This window comes from Juglans microcarpa x Juglans regia, chromosome 5D (assembly GCF_004785595.1).
Source record: "Juglans microcarpa x Juglans regia isolate MS1-56 chromosome 5D, Jm3101_v1.0, whole genome shotgun sequence".
NCBI lineage: Eukaryota > Viridiplantae > Streptophyta > Magnoliopsida > Fagales > Juglandaceae > Juglans > Juglans microcarpa x Juglans regia.
In genome coordinates, this window is record NC_054602.1 from 3,246,584 (window position 1) to 3,270,040 (window position 23,457).

Consider the following 23,457-nt stretch of genomic DNA (forward strand, 5'->3'; position numbering starts at 1 on the left):
GAAATTAAATGTGATAAGTTAAAATTTTTTGAAATATATGTAAATAGTATTGAAATATGTTAAGTATAGATGAGATAAAATAAAATTGTGTTGGTTTATAGAAATGAGATGATATTAGTTTAATTTTTTTTTAAAGTAGTTATGGTTAATCGTTTTTTTTTTTTTTTCTTTTTCCTGGGCTGTGTTGCCTTTTTTTTTTTCTAATATTTTGGCATTTTCCTGTCACGGGGACCCACTAATGTTTACCAATTGCGTTTTACTTTTTGTTTTTTTTTTTTCACACATTTCGGCGTTACTGTCATTGGGACCCACTCATAAAACTATTTACTGCCGAAAGATGAAAGCAAGAGAAAGAAATGATAGGCCCCACTGTCAACTTTTTCTGCGGACAGTACAGTTGATAAATAATAATAAAATAATGAGAAATGAAATAGAATAAAATAAAAAATGGGTATTAGTTTTCAGAGAGTGTATGACCGTTCCAAACTTAAAAAAGCTTTTAAAATTTTGTGTTTCATTCCTTAGAGCAAATGAGGCCTAAAATATCTACGTATTTTAAGAGGATGTGTAGACTAGAGGAGAACCCCGATCAGTAGCCTAAACTCCAGGTGTCACGATCTGGAAACATCAATCCCCTTCGAACATGTTCGAAGTTTAACGCTCGACATTGTATATAAACCTGCCTCATCCTCTTTAGTCTTTCCCACCTCCTTTCAGTTCGAGTCGTGAGAAACAAATCCTTTTACTGGTCGTTGCTTTCGTGCCCTACACTTACAGGGCATTAGAAGAGGCAGTTCTTCGTGGAATGCGCTTCTTCTTCCGCTGAGCGATAATTTCTCTGGATTTCTGTATTTTGAGTGCTCTTTATCTCTCTACATCTCTCGCTTACAGGAGAAAGTGCTCGCCCCTTTTTTGGGAGTCAATACCGTACGTTTTCGGCGCAGCGGCGAGGGATCTACCTGGTGAGTTTTAGCGAATATCTTTGTTGAACTTGTTGAGTAATTTTAGCTTTTGTTCCTTCTGTTTTGTGCTATTCGAGCTGTAGCCTGTTGCGCTGCGGTGGCCGATAATTTTTGAACCATTACGTTGATTACGAAATGCGTCTGCTTGACAATTGAGAAAATTCTGAGGGATTCCTTCCGAAACTTGATTCTCTTGCCAGTTTTCTGAGATTTTCTTTGATTTTGGATAATCAGTGACCACATTGATCCTTTCGTTCTGTTTCGAAAGGGAATCCAAACTTCGAAGAGTTGAGGAGGTGAATGAATAGAGTAGTGTTTTGACGTACTGTTTGCTTCGTGCATGCTAAGATGGTTGTTCTTGCACAAATCTGAACTCTAGTAGGCTTCTTAAGATACCGTTAATGAAGAACATCCCTCGAATAGCCGGATTTTCGTTCTTTGCCTCAATATTCTCGTGGACCACGATGCACGCATGGACGATATCATCAGATAACTTATATATCTTAATAATTCTATGTTAATACATCATCAATTAATACACGCTGTTCTAAGCTGAAAGTTTGCAAATTTAGTCCACACTCTGTAAATTTCATCCTTTAAACTCCGATCGTGATCTCTGTTCCTCTCTGGAACTCTCCATCCGAAAAACTAAAACGAAATAAACGAAACAAAAGTCACCAGCTTATTGTTGATTGAGAATTATATTTTCTTTTTGCGGTCGTAATCTGTCCGTACGTGGAGATTTCAGGTTGGCCGAGCTCTTTTCTTCGTGCAAGCCAACAATTTGAAACTTTTTATGCTCCCGCTTTTCTTCGATAACTTTCGTTCCCTTACATGTTTGCGTAGCTCTGAATGGATTGTTTTGTCTCGTGTGTCTTGGTGACACGAAAAGCTTTCTAAAGTTTTAGTGGAGAGCGGAAAGAGAACGCTGTGGTCCACCCATGGCTCTGCTCAAAATCGTTTCTTTGTTTGTTTTGATAAATGATTTTAAAAAGCTAAATAGATAAATTCTATACAATTCTTTATAAAACAAAATTAGATCCCACTTTAAAGAAATGTAAAAAAAAATTATTCTTGTAAAATTTCATCATTTACAAAGGGTTAGATAAAACTTATCTAAGCATTACTCTCTCTCTCTCTTATTTATTTATTTATTTATTTTTACGCTGTGACTTGTGTCTTCGGTTTAGCGATCGTCTTTTCATATTGAACTTTGCTACACAACCTTCACCATACTCCACACTCCATATTTTTTTAAATTTTTTAAATTTTTAATATTTTTTTTAAATTTTTTTTGAGTTTATTCTTTTTAAATTATTTCAAATTATTTATTCATTATTCATATAATAAATATTTAATAAAAAAAAAATAATAAAAATTAAAAATAATGTGGAGTATGGAGTGTTAGAAGGTTGTGAAGATTTTTTGTTTCATATTTTTCTTGAAACTGCCTGATTTTCTTTTAAATTACGCAATTAGCACCAACAGGAAGACGGAAGATTTATTTGGGAAATAGTTGGAAAACAGGTGTAATTAATTGGACATTCCAGGGTTTTAGGCTTTTAACTATCTAGGTTCGAATGTTACGTGGGACCAGTTTATACTTACTAATCTTTGCAAAAAGCGTATGACTTATGCCTTGTTTCACGTGACTTTAAAAAAAAAAAAAAATGAACAAAGAGAACGTACGTAATGCTTTTATAGTTTTTGCTTTTGAGCCGTTTCGAGAGATGGAAATGCTCAGGATCACTGCATCTTTAAGGCCATTGGGGTGGATCCCTCCATCATGGAAATCACGTTTAGAAAGGATCCCCAATTACCGTGTGGATCCCTGCTCCGTTGAAGAAGTCACGTGTCAAATATCCGAGGATACAAATGAGCTTACGTGGGAGTTACGAGCCCCTGGGTTCGGACCTCCCCTTTCCTTTGACCAACGGGTCCTCTCTTCACAAGTTTTTTTTTGATAAGTCCTCTCTTCACAAGTTTCTTGTCTCTTATATTAATTTCTTTTCGTTTCTTTTCGTCCTTCTATTTGCTCAATCATGATATTAGCTTAGCTTCTCTAGTGGTTTCTCCAGTTGTTTTATATGAAGGAACTTTTGTAAGCGTTCACTACTTTGAACTTGCATTTCTGTTAGGTTCACTTTGTTTCTAGCCTATGTTAGTTCCATTATTAATGATGTTTTATTTTGTGGGGCAGTACTTGAGAGCTCGAAAATGACGGTCACACCGATGATCTCCATCAGCAATGGGAACCTTGTGGTTCATGGGAAGACAATACTGACCGGAGTGCCTGATAATATTGTGCTGACTCCGGGTTCAGGTTTGGGGCTTGTCGCTGGTGCTTTCATTGGTGCCACGGCTCCCCATAGCAAAAGCCTCCATGTGTTTCCTATGGGTGCTTTAGAGTAAGTTATTCTTCTTCGGTAATTTACCATCATGCATCCATGAGTTTTATCCATTTTTGCTACTCTCGAACAAGTCACTCTGCTGCTACTGATCTGCATGCTTGTAGCTAACTCCACTAGCATTTACCATGTAGCAGAGTTTGGTTTTGGAATTTGGTTATTCGCCTATTATCAAGTTAACCTTAATTTGTGTGTGTATCGCAGTGCCGTAGTTTATTTTTTAAGTCCCAAGTATGTTAAAATTTCACAATGACTTTGTAACAGGGGTCTCCGATTCATGTGTTGTTTCCGATTCAAGCTGTGGTGGATGACTCAAAGAATGGGGACATGTGGGAGAGACGTTCCTCTTGAGACTCAATTCATGCTTGTAGAAAGCAAAGATGAAACCGAGGGAGGCAATCAAGATGACACCCCAACGATATACACAGTCTTCCTCCCACTCCTTGAAGGCCAGTTCCGTGCTGCTCTGCAGGGCAACGACAAGAATGAGATTGAGATTTGCATCGAGAGTGGTGAGTTGATTAAGGCCATCAAAAAGTATCTGATGTAGGCACTGCATACCCTCCCCACCATACCATTATTTAGGGCTATATCTAGTCCCATCCCAAACGCCACTAAAGAAGGAGATTGACCATTTGTATGCGGGGTGGAGCTGTCTCTAATGCAAACACAATCAGGCTGGAGAAACCACCGATGACTTTTATCATTCAAATGAATCAATTTAATGGAGTTTAGAGCATTTGGGGAAAAAATAGAAAGGATAAGAGTCCGAAACGACTTGTTTTTTTGTGGTGTGTGATTTGGTTTTGCAGGAGATACTGCTGTTGAGACAAATCAAGGCCTTCACCTGGTATACATGCATGCTGGAACTAATCCCTTTGAAGTAATCACCCAGGCTGTAAAGTGAGTCCTTTAAAGTCCCTTGAATGCTTTTCTTCTCCTGCATTTAGATTTCTTTTTAAGATACTGAAACGCTATGTATTTTAAGCTTTTCTATGGATGAACTACCAGAAGGATCTTGAATTAAGAGACTCTGTTTTCTTCCTACTTTCTGGACAATGAGTCATGATTCCTTAATTGCTTTTATTTAAACAGGGCTCTTGAAAAACACATGCAAACTTTTCTTCATCGAGAGAAGAAAAAGGTAAGAACGCCTCTCTTTGTTTGTTTATAGTCCATTGGTATTGCGCAGAACTTTGCAAGTGCAGAAATAATTGAAAATTAGATAAATGGTTGATAGAAAAGCAAGTGGGTCCATGAAATTATAATATATGCAGTTATGTCCGGATAAATCTGATACTCTTGTGCTGGTGAATGCAGTCGCCTTCTTTCCTTGACTGGTTTGGCTGGTGCACTTGGGATGCTTTCTATACTGATGTCACTGCTGAGGGTGTTGAAGAAGGGCTTAAAAGGTAATTTACTGCAGAGGATGTAGCTTCTTTGAAATACCTGTTTTTGAAATACGGGCATATAATATCAGTCACCGAGTTGTACTCTGGAATAATTGCAGTTTAACCAAAGGAGGGACGCCTCCAAGATTCCTAATCATAGATGATGGCTGGCAACAGATTGAAAATAAACCCAAGGATGCTGATACCGTCGTACAAGAAGGAGCACAGTAAGATCTCTCACTCTCTCTCACACGCATGCAGAGTTTGCACACTTTGAGTGAACTGCTATATAAACATTTTTAATTTCCTTTTCTTGTTTTTCCCCAATAAGGAGATCTTCATATTGGATCATTTTTCCATTCATTTTGCCATGTTCTTGTCAATGCCATGCAATATAGGTGACCCATGAAGAATTGAATTATTAATGCTACGTTTGGATGTTGAGTTGAGTTGAGCTCTTTATGAATATTAGTGAGTTGAGGTGGTAGAGTGAGTTTTGTGGAGTCCTTCTAAGATGAGGTTAATGTATTTGGATGTTAAAATGAGTTTAAATGTATTTATGGGAAGTTAAAAAAGGTTGTGGGTCCTGCGTGTAAAGATGTCTGTTGAACTTCTTAGGACAGCTGATCATCTTAGTGTTTTCCTCAATGTATTACTGCTATACATCTACTTCATGTTAGACCACGAAGTTGAAATGTAAACGAGAGTTTTAACCCATTCGTCTGTTGAACTTCTTAGGACAGCTGATCATCTCAGTGTTTTCCTCAATGTATTACTGCTATACATCTACTTCATGTTAGACCACGAAGTTGAAATGTAAACAAGAGAGTTTTAACCCATTCGGTATCTATGTTTGTTTTCCCGTGGAAGTTTTAGACAATGTCTTCCACTCATGTGAATAGCTGACACCATCAACCTGTGGATGGATTGGCATGGGGATTTAGAAATCTTTCTAAGCAATATGCCCAGATCATACTCGATGTCCAACAAGTGATTCGCACAGATATATTAGTTGAGGACTCTACCTAAAGGCTGAAGTTTATCTTGAAGTTTGGCCTTAGATCAGTCTGTTGCTGTATGCATGTGCATGACATAATATATAGACTGTATAGTACAAGTTGGATGGCTCCTATTGTCTTTTTTCTTTTGCATCCACTTTCCCCCCCTCCTGTGCTATTTGTTCCAATCAAAGCAGTTGGTTACTGATTCATTGACCAATTATTGGATGCAGGTTTGCAAGTAGGCTGACTGGAATAAAGGAGAATGGAAAATTCCAAAAGAATGGCCAGAGCAATGAACAGGTCTCAGGCTTGAAGCAAGTTGTAGATGAATCCAAGCAACATCACAATGTCAAGTAAGTCGGCCTAGTTAATCTTTTGGTATTCTGCTAGTATTGTGGCATATCACTTGTATCATCTCAGACAATAGATTAAAGAGCTGTAAATAATTCTCCTATATGACCTGGTCTCGACACAATATCTCTTTGCTACAATCTTACATGCATTGGTTAAATCTGATTTTTTTCTTTTTCGTGTTTGCCTTTGCACATCATAGCCACCCAAATAAAAATTTCATTTTCTTTGCTTTAATATAAACTATGATTAAGGAGATTTGAAAAATATCTCTTCAATTGCCAGTAACTATTCCTACATTGGTAATTCAGAACAGAAAATGTGTTAGTTATAATATTGGTCAAAGAATGGTTCAATCTCTGTAGTCTCTTGCATTCAATAACTTGGAAGGTCAACATTTTAATTGCTATGGCTGCAAGAAAAAATATTGAAATTGGATTTGCTTATATTCCTTTAGAAAGGAAAGAATATATTTTACTCATCAGTTCTATTTCTCTTGCTTGCTGGGATGCAGATATGTGTACGTCTGGCATGCTCTGGCTGGTTACTGGGGTGGGGTGAAGCCAGCAGCTTCTGGTATGGAGCACTACGACACTACTCTCGCATACCCAGTGCAGTCCCCTGGTGTACTAGGCAACCAACCGGACATAGTCATGGACAGTCTGGCTGTTCATGGCTTGGGACTGGTGCATCCGAAGAAGGTTTTCAACTTCTATAATGAGCTTCATGCTTACTTGGCTTCATGTGGGATAGATGGAGTAAAAGTTGACGTGCAAAGCATTATTGAGACTCTTGGTGCTGGCCACGGTGGCAGAGTTTCTCTTACACGTAGCTACCACCAGGCCCTTGAGGCGTCAATTGGTCGAAACTTCCCCGACAATGGATGCATTGCTTGCATGTGTCACAACAACGATGGGATCTACAGTGCGAAGCAGACTGCTATTGTGCGAGCTTCCGATGACTTCTACCCTCGGGACCCTGCTTCCCATACCATCCATATTTCTTCTGTTGCTTACAATTCCCTCTTCCTCGGAGAATTTATGCAACCTGACTGGGATATGTTCCATGTAAGTAAAAATCAATCATTTTATGCCTTCATTTTATTGTTCATCAAGTCTGAGTCCTGATTAGTTTAAGCCGACGTTGACCGGTGATTCTTGGAAACTTGTGATGCTTTAAATCTGTTGTCATTACAAAAGGTGTAAATATTGATCAAAGAATCTTTTTTTGCAGAGTCTACACCCAGCAGCAGATTATCATGGTGCAGCTCGTGCTATTGGTGGATGCCCTATCTATGTTAGGTAATAGGATTATTTTTCTATGTATGAAAATACCAAAGTTATATGTTGTAATAGGATTACTTTTGCATTGTTTATAACACGATCAAAATAAGGTTTTAATCTCTAAATATTTATTTGTCTTGTTTCTAACAGTGATAAACCTGGCAATCACAACTTTGAACTTCTGAAGAAACTGGTCCTCCCTGATGGTTCAGTTCTCCGTGCCCAGCTACCTGGTAGACCCACCCGCGACTGTCTCTTTGCTGATCCAGCTAGAGATGGGACCAGGTTTGTTACACGTTTCCATCGCCCATTCTACTCCTTAAACATGGAGCTTTGCCAAAAAAATCTTGTTCAAACAATTTTATGTTGCAGCTTGCTCAAAGTATGGAATGTGAACAAATGTTCCGGAGTAGTTGGCGTGTTCAACTGCCAAGGAGCTGGATGGTGCAAGATTGAGAAGAAGACCCGCATCCATGATACATCTCCTGGAACCCTTACTGGTTTTATCCGAGCTGCTGATGTTGAACTCATGGCTCAAGTTGCTGGTGCCAATTGGAATGGGGAGACACTAGTTTATGCCCATAGATCAGGTGAAATTTTCTTTCTTCGAGCCTACAATTTTTTACTAGTGTCTTTGCAGAACAATTGCCTGTGCGCCCAAAGTAAGCAGCAGATATAAAATTACGGGTGATCAACTTTAAATCGATATGAAAGAATAGTTCTGCATTAGAATGTTTAAAATAATACTCAAGATAGATATTAACCCAGGCCCATATATTTTCTCAGAATGAGGAAGTCGTGGTAAAACTTCTAGTGTTACAACATTCTGAAAGGTTGTAAACAACTTTACTTTTTGTATTTCAGGAGAAGTGGTTCGGTTTCCAAAAGATGCTTCAGTGCCGGTGACACTCAAAGTTCTTGAGTATGAACTTTTCCACTTCTGTCCGCTTAAGGTAAGTCTTTCTGGACACCCTCCAATTCATCTTTCTTTTCTTTCTTTTCCCCTTCAGGCTGCTCTGCGAAAAAACATACTGAATTTACCGATCTCTGTGATGTAGGAAATCACATCCAGCATTTCATTTGCTTCAATAGGCCTGCTGGACATGTTCAACAGTGGTGGTGCTGTGGAGCAGATTGAGGTCCATATGACTTCGGACGGGAAACCTGAGCTATTTGATGGTGAAGTGTCCTCAGAGCTGACCACTTCTCTCAGTGAGAACCGATCTCCAACTGCAACAATTGCCGTCAAAGTTCGGGGATGTGGACGGTTTGGTGCTTACTCTTCCCAGCGTCCATTGAAGTGCACAGTCGGCAATGAAGAGACCAATTTCAACTATGACGATGCCACCGGCTTGGTTATCTTTAACATACCAGTCCCAAAAGAAGAGATTTACAGATGGTCTCTAGAGATCCAAGTCTAAGTGGTTCAATATTATGATATGTCAATTAGAGCCCTACCCATTATTTTGAGAGCGGAGCCAGGGTTAGTAGGGCTTAGGGTTCAGGCACGAGTTTGCTGGTGAAAGTATACTGCAGAGAGGGAGAGCTTTTGCAGTGGAATAACTCGGGCGATCTATGTTTGTTGTTCTCTTTAATAAAGATCTTATATTTTTAATATCCTCTAATGGTAGTGGATAAAGCAGTTGTACCCAAATGTATCTTCATGCAAGGCAGTGATTCACCTCTCAAAACATGTCACTCTCAGTGTCTTATTTTGTTGATGACGATTCTTTAGCCACCTTTTCTCCTTGTCGTCAACATATTCGGACCATAGTGGTAATGGTATTGTAGGTGGAAATGCATCTATACTCTTTGAGCTTAATCCTACTGTCTATGCTGGGCCTTCCACTTGTTTGGAGAGCGTGGAGCTTGGATTCGTGGGCACAAAGCCTGAAGTATCTATTGCTGCAACCTTTTTTTTTTTTTTTTTTTTTTTTTTTGTGTAATGCAAGATAGAAACTTACCTAAAAGATTGTGCGTTCCCCTACGAATAGATTGATCGAGGCACAGCAATGTTCTATGCAAGTAAAAAATGCGATGGCTTGCCTACATACATTAGCAGAAAAACGAGGTCCATTAAGGGCCAAAATGACTTGGTTTCCTAAAACACTGATTCTGTGGCCAGGCTCAGGCTTCTCAAAACTGGGATCAAACCTACCTGGTAGCACTGATGCATAACGAGCAAAAGTATAAAGAACAAGAAACATGTCCACGGCTGAGTGCTCACGGAATAAACTTGTGGAATGAACTAATCCATGCAGTAAAAATATCTAGTTTCTTGTTGCCCATTTACATGGAAATTGGAATAAAATGAAAAATAAGAATAGAAAAAGAAAATCAACTTAACCATGACATAAATTATTGCAAGAGATCAGGAAATGCTATTCAGCACTCGAAATGCTTTTGTCAGTGGATGCTGCATTCTTGGTTCCACACAGCCTTCTCTTAAAATAGTGACAAGTTCTCAATACAAATCTGTTCATTAATAGCTGTCTCGCTTTCTGTCCATGGCTTAATGAGGTGTATTTCACTTTTCTAACGGCCGTAAATTAAATCAGAACTCCTTCACCTTCCAGGGCAAGTGTTACTGCTCCAAAAGATTGAAGTTCACCAGAAATCTCTACAAGAACAGGTGCCATGACAGTTCCCACAAATCCCTTTGGTTCTTTGCTACCCAAATTACTCTTGGTATTTTTTTCTAACGGCCGTAAATTAAATCAGAACTCCTTCACCTTCCAGGGCAAGTGTTACTGCTCCAAAAGATTGAAGTTCACCAGAAATCTCTACAAGAACAGGTGCCATGACAGTTCCCACAAATCCCTTTGGTTCTTTGCTACCCAAATTACTCTTGGTATTTTAGTCTTTAATAGCCTGTAAGCAGTGGCTATTCTCTCACTATGATCGCCAAGGGCACTCTCCTTCTCTTCATCAAGCAGCCTTGTGCAGTACATCTGAAATTAATGGTTTGTGCCCAAAATCACGAACCTGTTCAGAAATATCTCTCAGAATCTCTGTTAACTCCTCCGTCTCAGGATGGGAATGGTCACCCATTGCAAACTCATGCACAAATCCATCAACCTCAATGGAGCTGCACCCAGGAACCGCCTTAATGCCTTTGTCCTTCATCTTCTTTCTAATGTGGCTCATCTTCTCCCACTGAGAAACTGATGCATACAAATTTGAGAGGAGGACATAGTTCTCTGCATTTAGTGGTTCTAATTCAAGAAGCTGCTCAGCTATAATTTCACCTGTATCCAACATCTTATTCTTCTTGCAACCCACAAGTAACGTTCGTAAAATCACTGGATTGGGTGGAATGGCCATGTCTTCAACAAGATTGCAAGCCTCGTCAACATGGTGAGCTCGACAGAGTAGATCAACCATACAACTATAATGCTCCATTGATGGTTCAATTCTGGATTCAAGCATGCTTGACCAATGTTTCCTACCTTCTGAAACTAGTCCACTATGCGCACATGCAGATAAAACACCAAGGAGCGTTACATGGTTTGGCTTCACCTGAAGAGAAATCAAAAGGACCATTTACGATAAGTTAGCAAAAATTAAGTCCCGACATTACGACTTTGAACTTTATGCAACCTAAAACAAGCCCAACAAATCTTAAGTTTTTTTTTTTCAATAAACTACTGCCTTTGTCTAATAAGTTCACAATTGGACTGAAGCGGTGGCATCGCAACAGAAGGACCACCTTAGTAAAAGGTAAGACCTTGGATATGAGCCTCTTACGCATGCATAATGGACTGAAGCGGAGGCATCACAACAGAAGGACCACCTTAGTACGGCAAGGCCTTGGATATGAGCCTCTTATGCATGCGTAAGCTAATTTGCACCTCAAGGATCTAGCTAAACCTAGCCTTCATATCATTTACCTTGGCTTCTTCCATCCTGGAAAAGGTCTCCAAAGCACTCTCTGAAAGCCCGTGAATTGCCAACCCCACAATCATTGTGCTCCAAGCTTTCGCGTCTTTCACAGGCATTTCACAAAAGACTTTCTTTGCTCTTTCGATACACCCACACTTGGCATACATATTAACAAGTGCAGTACTCAGTTCAAGATCAATATCAATCATCTGCCTCTCCATGTATGCATGAACCCATCTACCAATATCCAAAGCACCTGCTCTAGCGCAAGCAGAAATCACGCTCACCAGAGTAACTTCATCTGGTTCAACCACCGCCTTTTGCATTTCCCTGAAAAGACCTAATGCCTCATTAACCAAACCAACTTTTGCATACCCACTAATCATCGTACTCCATGCAACCAAATTCTTCTCAGGAATTTCGTCAAACGTGATCCTCGCAAGCCCAATCTCTTCGCATTTCGCATAGAAATTTACCAACGCGGTCTGAACAAATGGGCTCGAAACGAGCCCAGATCGAAAAACACGCGTATGAACCTGAAGACCCTCTTCCCATGCCGATATAATCGAACACGCCTTGAGAACAAAGGCTAAGGTAAACGTGTTCGGACACGGGTAGCCTCTCCTAACCAATCTTTTGAAAAGGTACACGGACTCCCTTGAATGGTTTTCGACTAGAGAACAGCCCCTTATAATGGAATTCCAAGAAAATATGCCCGGGTTCGGAATACGAGAGAAAACTCGGCGCGCGTAGTCGATGTCGCCGAGGGAAGAGAGAGCGCAGAAGGCCACGATTTTGGACAGAGCGAAGGAGAGGGTGGAGATAGGAAGGGGGCGAGTGAAGAGGCGAGCGTGGATTTGGCGGAGGACTCGCATGTTGGGGCATTTTTTTATTAGAGAAGCGATTCGAACTTCCTCTTCTTCCAGCGCTTCTTGCCCTTGATCTTCTCCCCCGTATTCGTCTTTGTTTGAATGTAACGTTCAAAAATTCAAACCAAGAAGAATAAAAAGGGCTTGAGCATGGGCCTTATCTCCTGGGCCTGGTAAAGCCATCCCACGCGTAACCGATATCACACTAGATGAATAATTTCAGCCCAACCAACACAAAGATAATCATTTAAGCCGAAATGTTTATTCTACATATATTGGTTTTAGATTTCATTTGGAAATATAAACTATCTCAACTCACCTTATCTTATTTTATTATTATAATTTTTTTAAATTTTTATTCAAAATATAATAAAAATTTCAATTTTTTCAAATTTCAAAACAATAATTATATTAAAAAATAATATTATAATAATATTTTATTCAACTCATCTAAAACCATTTCATCTTATCCCACTATCCAAACGAGCCCTATATTATCATTTTTTAAAACTTCTTTGTAGTTTTTAATCATATTTAATTATTGAGACGACATATTCTAAATAATTTATTAAGTTAACTACTTAAATGAACAGTTATCCAAAATGCGCGCGATACATCAACAGTTATGATTGGGCAAGACAAAATTTGATATGAAGAACAATATTTTTATCATAAAAGGAAATAGGCAAATAAATAAATAAATGATCTATTCATAGATTATCTTAGAAAATCTGATTCCAATTTAATCAGTTCACGCCTTAGCCCATCAGCTAGCTTATTTGTGCGGATAAATGCGCGCATGAACTTATAAACACATGCCCAAAAGATGATGAATTAATTGACCATATAACATGCAGCAGCTAATTGTATATATAAAGTCAACGTGAATTTAATCTAGCTAGCTAGCCAGCCTATATATACATATCGATAATGATATCATGATATTAAGGAAAAATCTGATTGTAAGCGATTCTGTACATTAATACGCGTACAAATTCAATATAATTGATCAAAAAGTAGATTTTATTGAAAACAGTGCTAATTTGAATTTAAAATATGAAGGCAACAATATTAATATACAGATTGATACGTAAACTTGTTTGTACATAATAAAACTCTGACATTAATTGTTTGCCCATCTTCCATAACGAAAAGGGAATTTTCCCATGCACTTAGTTTGTGTTGACACGCACCGCACGGTATTTTGATTTGACAACAAAGTGAAATAGGGGAAATCATCAAAGATCTGCACGAACCATGATCAGAAACGTGACAGGACGATATGTTCGACGTTTATTATTGAAAGTAAGAAAAGAAACCAAGGAAATCGTCCACAACATGTGCTGATATGGCTAACAAGAAAACTGTTTTATGACGTACGTACGATATTAAAAAAAAAAAAAACATGACGAAGTCAAGGTATGGTTGCGAAATATTAGGGCAAATTTTTTTGCAGCTAGCTAGCTACGTACGCATCTTCCCCGGGGAAACAAAGGAGCTGATAGCTTGCGATACATGCATATATGTCTGAATGTGATCGAGTTTCCTGGAAATTTTGGTACAAGTTGATCTCCACGACTTTATGGGAGATGGTAATTTCGATCTAAAAAGCGAGGCAGCTGGTTCATGAGGAAGAGAAAATAAACAGTTAATGCAGCTAACTAGCTAGCATTTGTTCCGGAACAGATTCTAATACTCATGACTTGGCGCAACACAAACACGACCTGTGAACACAAATTACCAACCTTAATTTCACGTGTTAATGATTTGAAATTAGCTCGGAATATAATTGTTAATGGTAAAATATATATTATACCACTTGTCTGCCATGTGATAATTTGTTTGTGAGCTCATGTTAAGCAGATCGAGGTGATCACCAGGGCCGAATGGAAAATGGCGGTTTGGGTTGGCATTGTAGGTGGAGGTCGAAGACGTTTGTGATCTAAAAGTGGAGGACAATATTTCTACGATGACTGAGTAAAAGTTTCCAACTGCACATAATCACTGTGCCAACATGCATATATGAAAGGGTTCAGTGCACCTAATGGAATTAACAGTACTCATGCAATATGCATGAATATAGACGTACGTCGTTTCCGCCAGTTTCGGGATTTGGGTTCTATACGTACGGTTTGGCCATGTTATAAACTGTTTATAAGGAGTAGTAGTACTTCAAAGCCTCATCATCCATGCAATTAATTAATTAGATCCAGTACCTGATCATACACTAATTATTATATGGAACCAGGAAACCTTTCCAGCTTTATGGTAAGGTCCAGTGGCAGTGGTACTGGGCCTCAATTAATTCAATAATTAATCCCCAGATCGATGCTTTAATTTCTCTCTCTCTCTCTCTAGAGAAGGCTAAAATCCTCGAAACACACTGTTTATAATGATCAAGATCGGCCATCTCTTTGATCAATTGTATGCATGCATGGAAACTTTTAATAAAATTAGTCATCGTAGAAATATTGTCCTCCACTTTTAGATCACAAACGTCTTCGACCTCCACCTACATTGCCAACCCAAACCGGCATTTGCCGTTCGGCCCTGGTGATCACCTCGATCTGCTTAACATGAGCTCACAAACAAATTATCAAATGGCAGACAAGTGATATAATATTATATATTTTACCATTAACAATTACATTCGGAGCTAATTCCAAATCATTAACACGTGAAATTAGGGTTGGTAATTTGTGTTCGCGAGTCGTGTTTGTGTTGTGCCAAGTCATTAGTATTAGACTATATGGATCAACTCGAATTGCAATCTATTTAATTAAATGGATCAGACTCTAAAATCCAAACCTGAACCATTTAATTAATAAGTGATGCGACACGACCAGCTTAAATTGTTTAGTAATTAATTTTTATTGGGTTAACCTGGACACGACCCATTTAATTTAAGCTGTTTAACATGTTTCATATAAATGGATTGAGTTAACCTTATATTTATTTTTTAACCCAATTAATATAATTTCATATATAATACAATGATAACTATATAAATAATTCTCAATTACAATTGAATTCATGATAAAATATTTTATTATCAATTTCCAAACTAATCATATATAAGATAAGTAATATTTTCATAAAATAAAAGTAAATATTAACAAAAAAAAGTTTAATATTTTGAGATATAACATAGTACTCAAATACTAATACTAATATCACATATTCCCAACAAAAAAGACATAAGACTAAATGTTTATAAAATTTAAAAATATAATTTATTTATGTTATACAGATTGTTTGATTGCGGGTTTCGTGGGTTGACTTGTACTTGACTTGTTTAGTAATTGTATTTTATCGAGTCAAGTACCATCAAAACTCATTTATATCAAATTCAAGTCAATTTATAATTTCGTTTTAGGTTCACGAATCATGTCTACATATATTATCATCCAAGTCTGTTTATAATTTCGTGTTGGGTTCACGAATAGTGTCTACATATATTTATATGTTCACCACTAAAATTATTATACATGGATAATTAAAGACCGAAAACTTCGATCACGGAAGAAGCAGCAGCGCATACATAGCATTTCTGCTTTTGGAAATGAGATATATAATACTTAGCGTTCTTTTACGCAACTTTTTTTAACGAAGACTCGCCCTTAATATTGTGATGACTCTGGATTTATACGAAATTGAAAAAAAAAAAAAAAAATGAATATCGGAGACATTTAATTTACGTATGGTACTTTACTATATACGGTATGGAGGCATATCAATGCATGCAAGTAAGAGCATATTCATGCACGTGTTTATGGAGCAAAAGTCAGAACCTGCTGCATGCATGCCCAAGAGAGCATTTCGTCTCATTCTCTTATTTCTCAGGGGCTCAAACCACACCTGAAGAGTCATGATGCAAGTGGAAAAGAACCTAAAAAGCCACCCCGCTCTCTCTCTATAAATACACAGCTCGTCATGACGTGCTTTTCACTTAGCAAGCTATAACCATCTCATCTCAACATTCCCTACGTTTTCGAGTATAGATCCCTTCTCCTTCACACAAAAGACGAAACAATGGCCCAACAAGCTAGAGTACTTCTGCTCCCATTTTTCATAATCATGCTCTCCTCCATTTCATGTTGTAGCAGTACTTCACAACCAAACCCAGTACTTCGTCATTTTGGTCATCATGAAGAATCTGGCCGGCATGATTCTCAAGCGTATTCTTCGTACTTCAGCAACATTGCGGACGGTGAGTTTAAGGACTTGATCAAGGCAGTAACTGATGCGGCCATAAGTTTGAAGAGGTTTAATAGAGTGGGTACCATTTCCAGTACTTCGGTTAAAACAGTTAATGTCGACGACTTTGGAGCTGAAGGTGATGGTACTCATGACGACACCGAGGTACTCTCAGATTTAGGGTCTTAAATTAATCTATTTTGCTTGAATTGCAACTAATCAGTAATCTCTTTTTTAAGGCTTCTTTGTGTTTCCATTATGTGGCAGTACTGAACATAATAATTTATTTCATGAGTACAATATTACATCTTCAGTTATATGCAACTCGATCGATCTAATTCGGTACCAGTAGTAGATATATAGAAGTCATCATGAGCACGAAAAGGGTGTTATAAATTGTTACAGTTTGAAAAGTTATAAGTATTTTATACAGTTTCTTCTTCCTTTTTTATGTACGTAAACTCTTCCAGTACATTGGTTCTTTCAGGCATTTAAGAAGGCTTGGAAGGTGGCTTGTTCATATCAAGGAAGAATTGTTCTGGTGGTGCCTCAGAAAAAATACCGTCTTAAGCCAATAAGATTCTCTGGTCCCTGCAAATCTGATCTTACACTGCAGGTATGCGTGTGTGTATTTATATTAATTATATGTATCGAACATGCTAATTAATCATAAATTAAGCTATATATTATTCAAAAGGTCAAGCAGTATATTTCACTTGGGTAATATATATGTTGTTTTTTCTTTGATGAAAATCGTCAGATTTCTGGAACCATAGAAGCGTCTGACGATCGATCGGATTACGGCCAAGATGGCAGACACTGGCTACTCTTCGATAGTGTTCAGAATTTATCAGTTGAAGGTGGTGGAACCATCAATGGCAATGGGAAAATATGGTGGCAAAACTCCTGCAAAACCAATAAAGATCTGGTAAGCCATGATTAGCTAGCTAGGAAACCCGACGATTTCTCAATGCTGTATATCATCTACCAAATATTATTTGCTCCTAATCAAAAGCGCTGACGATTCTTATGGTTTCATTGACTGGCCGCCGCAGCCTTGCAAGGATGCACCGACGGTATGTTTGTCATCCTTTATTGATGAAGTTCTTTTGATGTGTATGATCTTGATTAATTATTACAATTAGATCAATCGTTCTTTGAAGACCATTCCTTAATTCACTACTCATTCTTCAGTCAATTACGTACGTACATACGTGTTCCTTGGCAGGCCCTAACCTTCTATCAAAGCAAAAATTTGATCGTGAAGAACTTGAAGATCCAAGACGCGCAACAAATTCATGTTTCTTTTGAAAAATGCTCCAACGTTCAGGCTTCCAAGCTGACTATAACTGCTCCAAAGGAGAGTCCCAACACCGATGGAATTCATGTCACAGATACTCAAAACATCCAGATATCAAGTTGTGTTATAGGAACAGGTATACCTAGCTAAAATCTAGTACTAAATTTGAGTAAAACCATGCATGAATATACTTTATTTATTCAGTTTTGGTGTGTTGATCAAAAGGTGATGATTGCATTTCAATTGTAAGCGGATCCAAAAACCTGCAAGCCACGGACATAACCTGCGGACCAGGTCATGGAATCAGGTTTCAGACGACTGATCATCTATTAATTAATGAATATATATCTAAACATATTAAATCAGCACTGATATTTGTTATTTTTTCATGATCATGAGCTCAGTATTGGAAGCTTGGGCTCTGGAAATTCGGAAGCTTATGTATCGGGAATAACCGTGAATGGAGCTAAGCTTTCTGGAACCACAAATGGAGTGAGAATCAAGACTTGGCAGGTCACTAATTATATATATTACTAATTAATGTTTAATTAATCCATATAATTAATTCTGATCTCTATCTTTCCCTTAAAAACACATGAAGAGTCCGGCCAATATCTGCATGGATGGTCTAACATTAATTAATTAATCTGCAGGGTGGATCAGGAAGCGCAAGCAACATTAAATTCCAGAACATAGAAATGTATAACGTGACCAATCCCATAATAATCGACCAAAACTACTGTGACCAAGACAAGCCATGCAAAAAACAGGTAATTAAAGATCATAACAAGCCATGCATATATGCAGAAACAGGTATTAATATCAATATATTTTGATGACCGATGTCTGCTGTCTGATTGATTATAATGATCATGTCTGTATATATGTATAGGGCACGGCAGTTCAAGTACAAAATGTGCTTTACAAGAACATCCAAGGTACGAGCGCTTCTGAGGTGGCCATAAGATTCGATTGCAGCAATAACTTTCCATGTCAGGGGATTTTGTTGCAGAACATTAACCTGAAAGGCCAAGGCCGAGAGAAGACGGTCACCGCTTTGTGCAACAATGTGAAATTGGCTTACGCAGGAGTTGTTTCCCCTCGCTGCCCTTGACAAGATGATCAACATCATATATATATATATAATCTCAAATCTCAAATTAATATATAAAGTACACATGTAGCGAATATATTAATGTATAATGGCTCTGATTTTGCTATACAACATGCATGCATGGTACGTATGTACTTGCGAAGAATAAGACTACGTACTCGCCAAAGATATGAATGCCAGCCGATTGTTTCAGGATTCTGATTCTGATCATATATAGTACTGTTAATGTTAAAATTAATACGTTCAACTCTCTTTATTGATCTCCTTCTCTCTTCTCCCTCTCTCATATCATGCGAATCCTCGCCTTTCTACTTACAAGTTTACTGAATACTATTACAAGAAACACGAGCATATGTAATAGATTATTTATGATAAAAATAATTATTTACAATGAAAATATATTTATTTTAATAAAAAATAGTCATTTTTATAAGAAATAATTGTTCATAAATAAACAATTTTCTTGTAGTAATGACTGCTGCCATGTACGTACTTAATGTATAACTTTAATTATAATTTAGGTTAGGTTTAGATAAAGAGTTGAGATGAGATGAGTTGAGATAGAAGTTAAAAGTTAAAAGTTGAATAAAATATTATTAAAATATTATTTTTTAATATTATTATTATTTTAGAATTTAAAAAAGTTGAATTGTATATTATATTTTATATGAAAATTTATAAAATTTGTAATGATAAAATGAGATGAAATGAAATAGATTGAAAGTATTTCTCAATCCAAACCTAACCTTAAGCTGCGTTTGAATGTTGAATTGAGTTGAGTTGGGTTAAGTTGAGATGATAAAATATTATTAGAATATTATTTTTTAATATTATTATTATTTTAAAATTTGAAAAAGTTGAATTGTTTATTATATTTTATGTTAAGATTTAAAAAAATTGTAATGATAAGTTGAGATGAATTGAGAGAAGTTTAAATTCCGAACATACCCTATGACATGAGAAAGGAAGTCATCATTATCGTAATCCTGGGTCAATAAGTCGTACAAATTAATTAATTTCCAAATTGACATCTACAATTAAATTAACTAAAAGAAAAAGATCACATTTCACAAAAATGTTGGAAATAACTTTGATTATATGAAGATATTTCAACGATGTGTTTAGGTAGATTCAATATTTTATCACTATTTTTATTATTTTTTATTATTATTCAATATTTTATCATTATTTTTATTATAATTCTCAGATCATCTCACATCACCTCACTACCTAAACATAGCCTTAAACTAAAGGAGTGGACTCTGTTTAGATCGGAGATCCCAACCAGTCCACTGCAAGCAATTATTTTGAAGTTTTTATCGGAGATTTTCTTCTATACTACGTCTAAGTTCTCGTCCGTATAAACATGAGCATATATTATAAATACAAGATGGTAAAACAACTGGCTTGAGCATATAGTTTTCTTTCCTTTTTCTCTCTAGAAAGGAGGAGGTGGAGTTTTTTTGGGGACCACAAATATTCCAACTGAATTGGGTCTGTCGCGGAAATAGTGATGGACTTGGGTAGTGGTAGTCACCACGAGTGGGGTGAGCTGTGGAGGAGTGCAGAAATAGTGGTGGACGTGGGAAAAGGTAGGTACCACAAGTGGGGAGAGTTGTGGCGGAACAGTGCTGAGAAGGAAGATGAACAAGCTAGAAGGGGAATGGGGAAAACTGTGCCTAACAAAGGAGGAAGCTCTGGAAATAGATATAGGAGAAGAGTTAACGGAAGAGTTGAGCTATAAAGAAGAACGAAGTCTAGTAGGAAAGGTCTGTATAAAAATGAGTATAAACCGATTGAATCCACTCTGGCAAAGGTATGGAGGATCAGTAAGAGAGTAAGGTTTTTGGAGGTAAGCCCAAACATATTTGTTATCACCTTTGCTAATCAAGCTGACAAGAATCGCATTTGGGAGATGAGACTATGGTTGTTTGACAACCACTTGTCTGTCATAAGGCTTTTTTATGGCTTCATGCCACCGCAGAGGATGGACTTCAATAAGGAACAACTATGGGTTCAGACGCACAACTTACCTTTAGCATGTATGAATGAAGCAAGAGGTAAACTGATAAATGAGTCTATTAGCAGAGTGGAAGATGTAGATGTGAAGGAGAATGGTAGCAGATGGGGAAATTTTCTGAGGGTTAGTATTAAACTAGACCTAAATAACCTCCTGGCGAGAGAAAGAACAATCTTTGTGAAAGGGGAGAAGATCTGGATATCACTCAGGTATAAAAAGTTATCGGGATTGTGCTTTTCTTGTGGTTGCATTGTTCATATTTTCAAGAATGTAAGGGATGCTGGGGAGAGGGGGGATACACAATATGAGGTGTGGTTGAGAGCGGGATCTAGAGTTAAGAAGAATGAGCCTTATAAAAAATAAGGTTGGGGTCCAATTAATAACAATGAAAAAGAAAGAAGAGAGTGTGGGGGGCTCAATGGAGGGGTAAAAGATGGGGGAAATGAAATGGGGGAACAGGGAGAGGGTTCACAATTATTCTTTGAAGAAGTAAGATATGGGGGTGTGAAAAATGGAAGGAAATATAGGGGTTGGAAGGAGTAAAGGGAGTGAAGAGATAAGGGTGAGTGAAGATGAATCAGAGAAGGTAGGCCTTTCAAAATGTGAGGATACTGATAAAAAAAAGTCAGATAAAGTGAGCATGGAAAAGAATGGCAAGAGGCAAGGGCAAGGGAATATCAATTTCAAGTGTATACGCAGTTGCGAAAAGAAACATGAGGGAGGAGGAGGGCAATGATGAAAAGAAGAAGGATGGTAAAAAAGTTAAAAAGATTAGTGTAGAGAATGAAGAAATCCAAATAGAAGAATTGGCGGAGGTTGTAACACAGCCCCATCAATTTCATTGAAAACACTAAGTTGGAACTGCTGAGAACTTGGAAACTTTTGGATAGTTCAATATCTTTGTCATATAGCAAAGGAGAAGAGACTTAATGCAGTCTTATTGATGGAGACTAAGTTAAATTCAAAGAAGAATAACAGAGTGAAGAGAAGGCTGAATTGGGAGGGGTGTTTTGTTGTTGAACTAGTTGGTAGAAAGGGAGGTATAACATTGATGTGAGATAATATGACAAGTGTAGAAGTGATGAACTATTCATAGAGGCATATCAGTGCTTGGACAACTAATGAGGAAGGGAATATGAAGTGGTTGTTGACGAGGTTTTATGGTGAGGCTGATTCAAGCAAAAGGGAGGACGCCTGGAATTTGTTAGCAGCACTAAAACCTATAAGAGATTATAGGTGGTGTGTAATTAGTGACTTTAACGAAATCTTAACCCATGATGAAAAAAGATGAGGTACTATAAGACAGGAAAGATAGATGGACAGATTCAGAGAAGCATTAGAGAAAGGAGAATTGTTTAACCTGAGTTGGATAGTAGACAAATTTACTTGAAACAATAAACATGAAGATGAATCATTTACTAAGGAAAGGCTATATAGGGCAGTTGCAAATGCGAAATGGTTATAAGTTTTTAATGATAAACAATGGAAGCGTTTGTAGCAAGTAGCTCTGATCATAGACCCATTCTATTATCTACAAGTCAGGCTGATAAAAGTGATTGCAAAGCAAGTTGGGCACTTGAGAAAGAGTGTGAAGAGGTGTTGAAGGGAGTATGGAGTTACCAATTGTAACACCCCGTATTTTAGTGTATTTTTACTGAAGGAATTATTTTTATGTAATTAAAATAATTTCTCTTATTTTAAATTGGTTGGATTTTAGTGAGTTTATTTCTATGATTTTTATTTGGTGAAAATTATTTTTATGTGCTTTCCAAATATTTATTTATTATTATGCATTTAAATTGCTTTTAATATTTAAATTAATTACCGTGGGATTTAATTATTTCAATTTGACTTTACTATTACGTTTAAATTATTTTATTTAACTTGTGGTTTTAAAATCGTTTCCGTTGGATCATTTTTGTGACCCAAGTTATGAGGATTGGACCTCATTTCTTTTTCCCTCTTTTTTCTTTCCTCTCCTTTTCTTTTCCTCTTTTTTTCTTTTTCTTCTTATTTTTCCTTCGGATTTATTTCTCCCGCGCGATCTCTCTCTCCCCTCTCCTCCGCCCGTTTCCCTTGTCCACTCCCAGCGCCGCCGTCCGCCGGCGGTGGTCGTCACCGCCCAGCCCATTAGACTCCCCAGCCGCCGGCCGTCCTACCCCACCAGTATCACCGCCGTTCGTGCCGCCGTTAGCCTCCACGAAGCCCACGAAACTCACGACGCCGCGGCACGTTTTCCTCCATTGCGCCGCCGTCGCGCCACCTCCGGCCACCATCTTCCTACCACTTCATCCCCGGCCTCTTGGCAACCCATTGGACCCAACCCCAGCTCCGATCCGTCACCGGTGAAGCCCCACCAAGTCCATCTCCGATTTGCACTTTTCGGGCCTAAAACCGCCCCTTGCGCCGCCACCCACGGCAAACCACCACCACCACTAGCTTCACCGACCTCCCTAGGCCCTACCCTATCAATCTTGGGTCTTCGTTTGTCCTCGTTGGAAAGTTGGTAATTGTGACCCACGGCCACAGTGTATTTTACACTGTGGTGTTGCTCAAACGTCGCTTTTTTCAACTTCGCGATCCTCGGAAAATTGTTATATTGCACTGTAAGTATTTCTCCAAAGAATTTTCGTAATTTAAATGTATTTTTGCACTAACCCATTTCACTGTATTTTTTGG

At 37.8% G+C, this 23,457-nt stretch overlaps 3 protein-coding genes across 5 annotated transcripts; 2 read left to right on the forward strand and 1 right to left on the reverse strand.

The window, feature by feature from the left end:
- Window positions 1–693: 693 nt before the first annotated feature.
- LOC121264873 (probable galactinol--sucrose galactosyltransferase 2) lies at window positions 694–9,094 on the forward strand. Of its 2 annotated transcripts, none has more exons than XM_041168203.1 (14): window positions 694–962; window positions 3,163–3,370; window positions 3,635–3,882; window positions 4,183–4,273; window positions 4,466–4,514; window positions 4,691–4,782; window positions 4,881–4,988; window positions 5,993–6,115; window positions 6,628–7,180; window positions 7,347–7,414; window positions 7,547–7,681; window positions 7,769–7,986; window positions 8,261–8,349; window positions 8,455–9,094. In XM_041168203.1, exons 2-14 carry the CDS (start codon window positions 3,180–3,182, stop codon window positions 8,815–8,817), a joined length of 2,328 nt encoding a protein of 775 aa, XP_041024137.1. In that variant the 5' UTR covers window positions 694–962; window positions 3,163–3,179; the 3' UTR covers window positions 8,818–9,094. The 2 variants fall into 2 exon arrangements, with proteins under 2 accessions (XP_041024137.1, XP_041024138.1); XM_041168204.1 differs by lacking the exon at window positions 694–962 and adding an exon at window positions 2,930–3,063.
- An 820-nt stretch (window positions 9,095–9,914) lies between these two features.
- On the reverse strand, window positions 9,915–12,260 carry LOC121264874 (pentatricopeptide repeat-containing protein At1g59720, chloroplastic/mitochondrial-like). 2 transcript variants are annotated; one of them, XM_041168207.1, is made up of 4 exons: window positions 11,287–12,260; window positions 10,344–10,915; window positions 10,234–10,286; window positions 9,915–10,070 (listed from the first exon to the last, which is right to left on the reverse strand). In XM_041168207.1, exons 1-3 carry the CDS (start codon window positions 12,151–12,153, stop codon window positions 10,253–10,255), a joined length of 1,473 nt encoding a protein of 490 aa, XP_041024141.1. In that variant the 5' UTR covers window positions 12,154–12,260; the 3' UTR covers window positions 9,915–10,070; window positions 10,234–10,252. The 2 variants fall into 2 exon arrangements, with proteins under 2 accessions (XP_041024141.1, XP_041024140.1); XM_041168206.1 differs by lacking the exon at window positions 9,915–10,070 and having other exon boundaries at window positions 10,097–10,286.
- Window positions 12,261–16,097: 3,837 nt separating this feature from the next.
- Window positions 16,098–18,966, forward strand: LOC121264875 (polygalacturonase-like). The gene is made up of 9 exons (XM_041168208.1): window positions 16,098–16,509; window positions 16,832–16,960; window positions 17,105–17,272; window positions 17,400–17,420; window positions 17,573–17,780; window positions 17,870–17,951; window positions 18,049–18,157; window positions 18,298–18,414; window positions 18,537–18,966. The coding sequence occupies exons 1-9, from the start codon at window positions 16,180–16,182 to the stop codon at window positions 18,756–18,758; spliced, it is 1,386 nt and encodes a 461-aa protein (XP_041024142.1). The 5' UTR covers window positions 16,098–16,179; the 3' UTR covers window positions 18,759–18,966.
- Window positions 18,967–23,457: the final 4,491 nt, after the last annotated feature.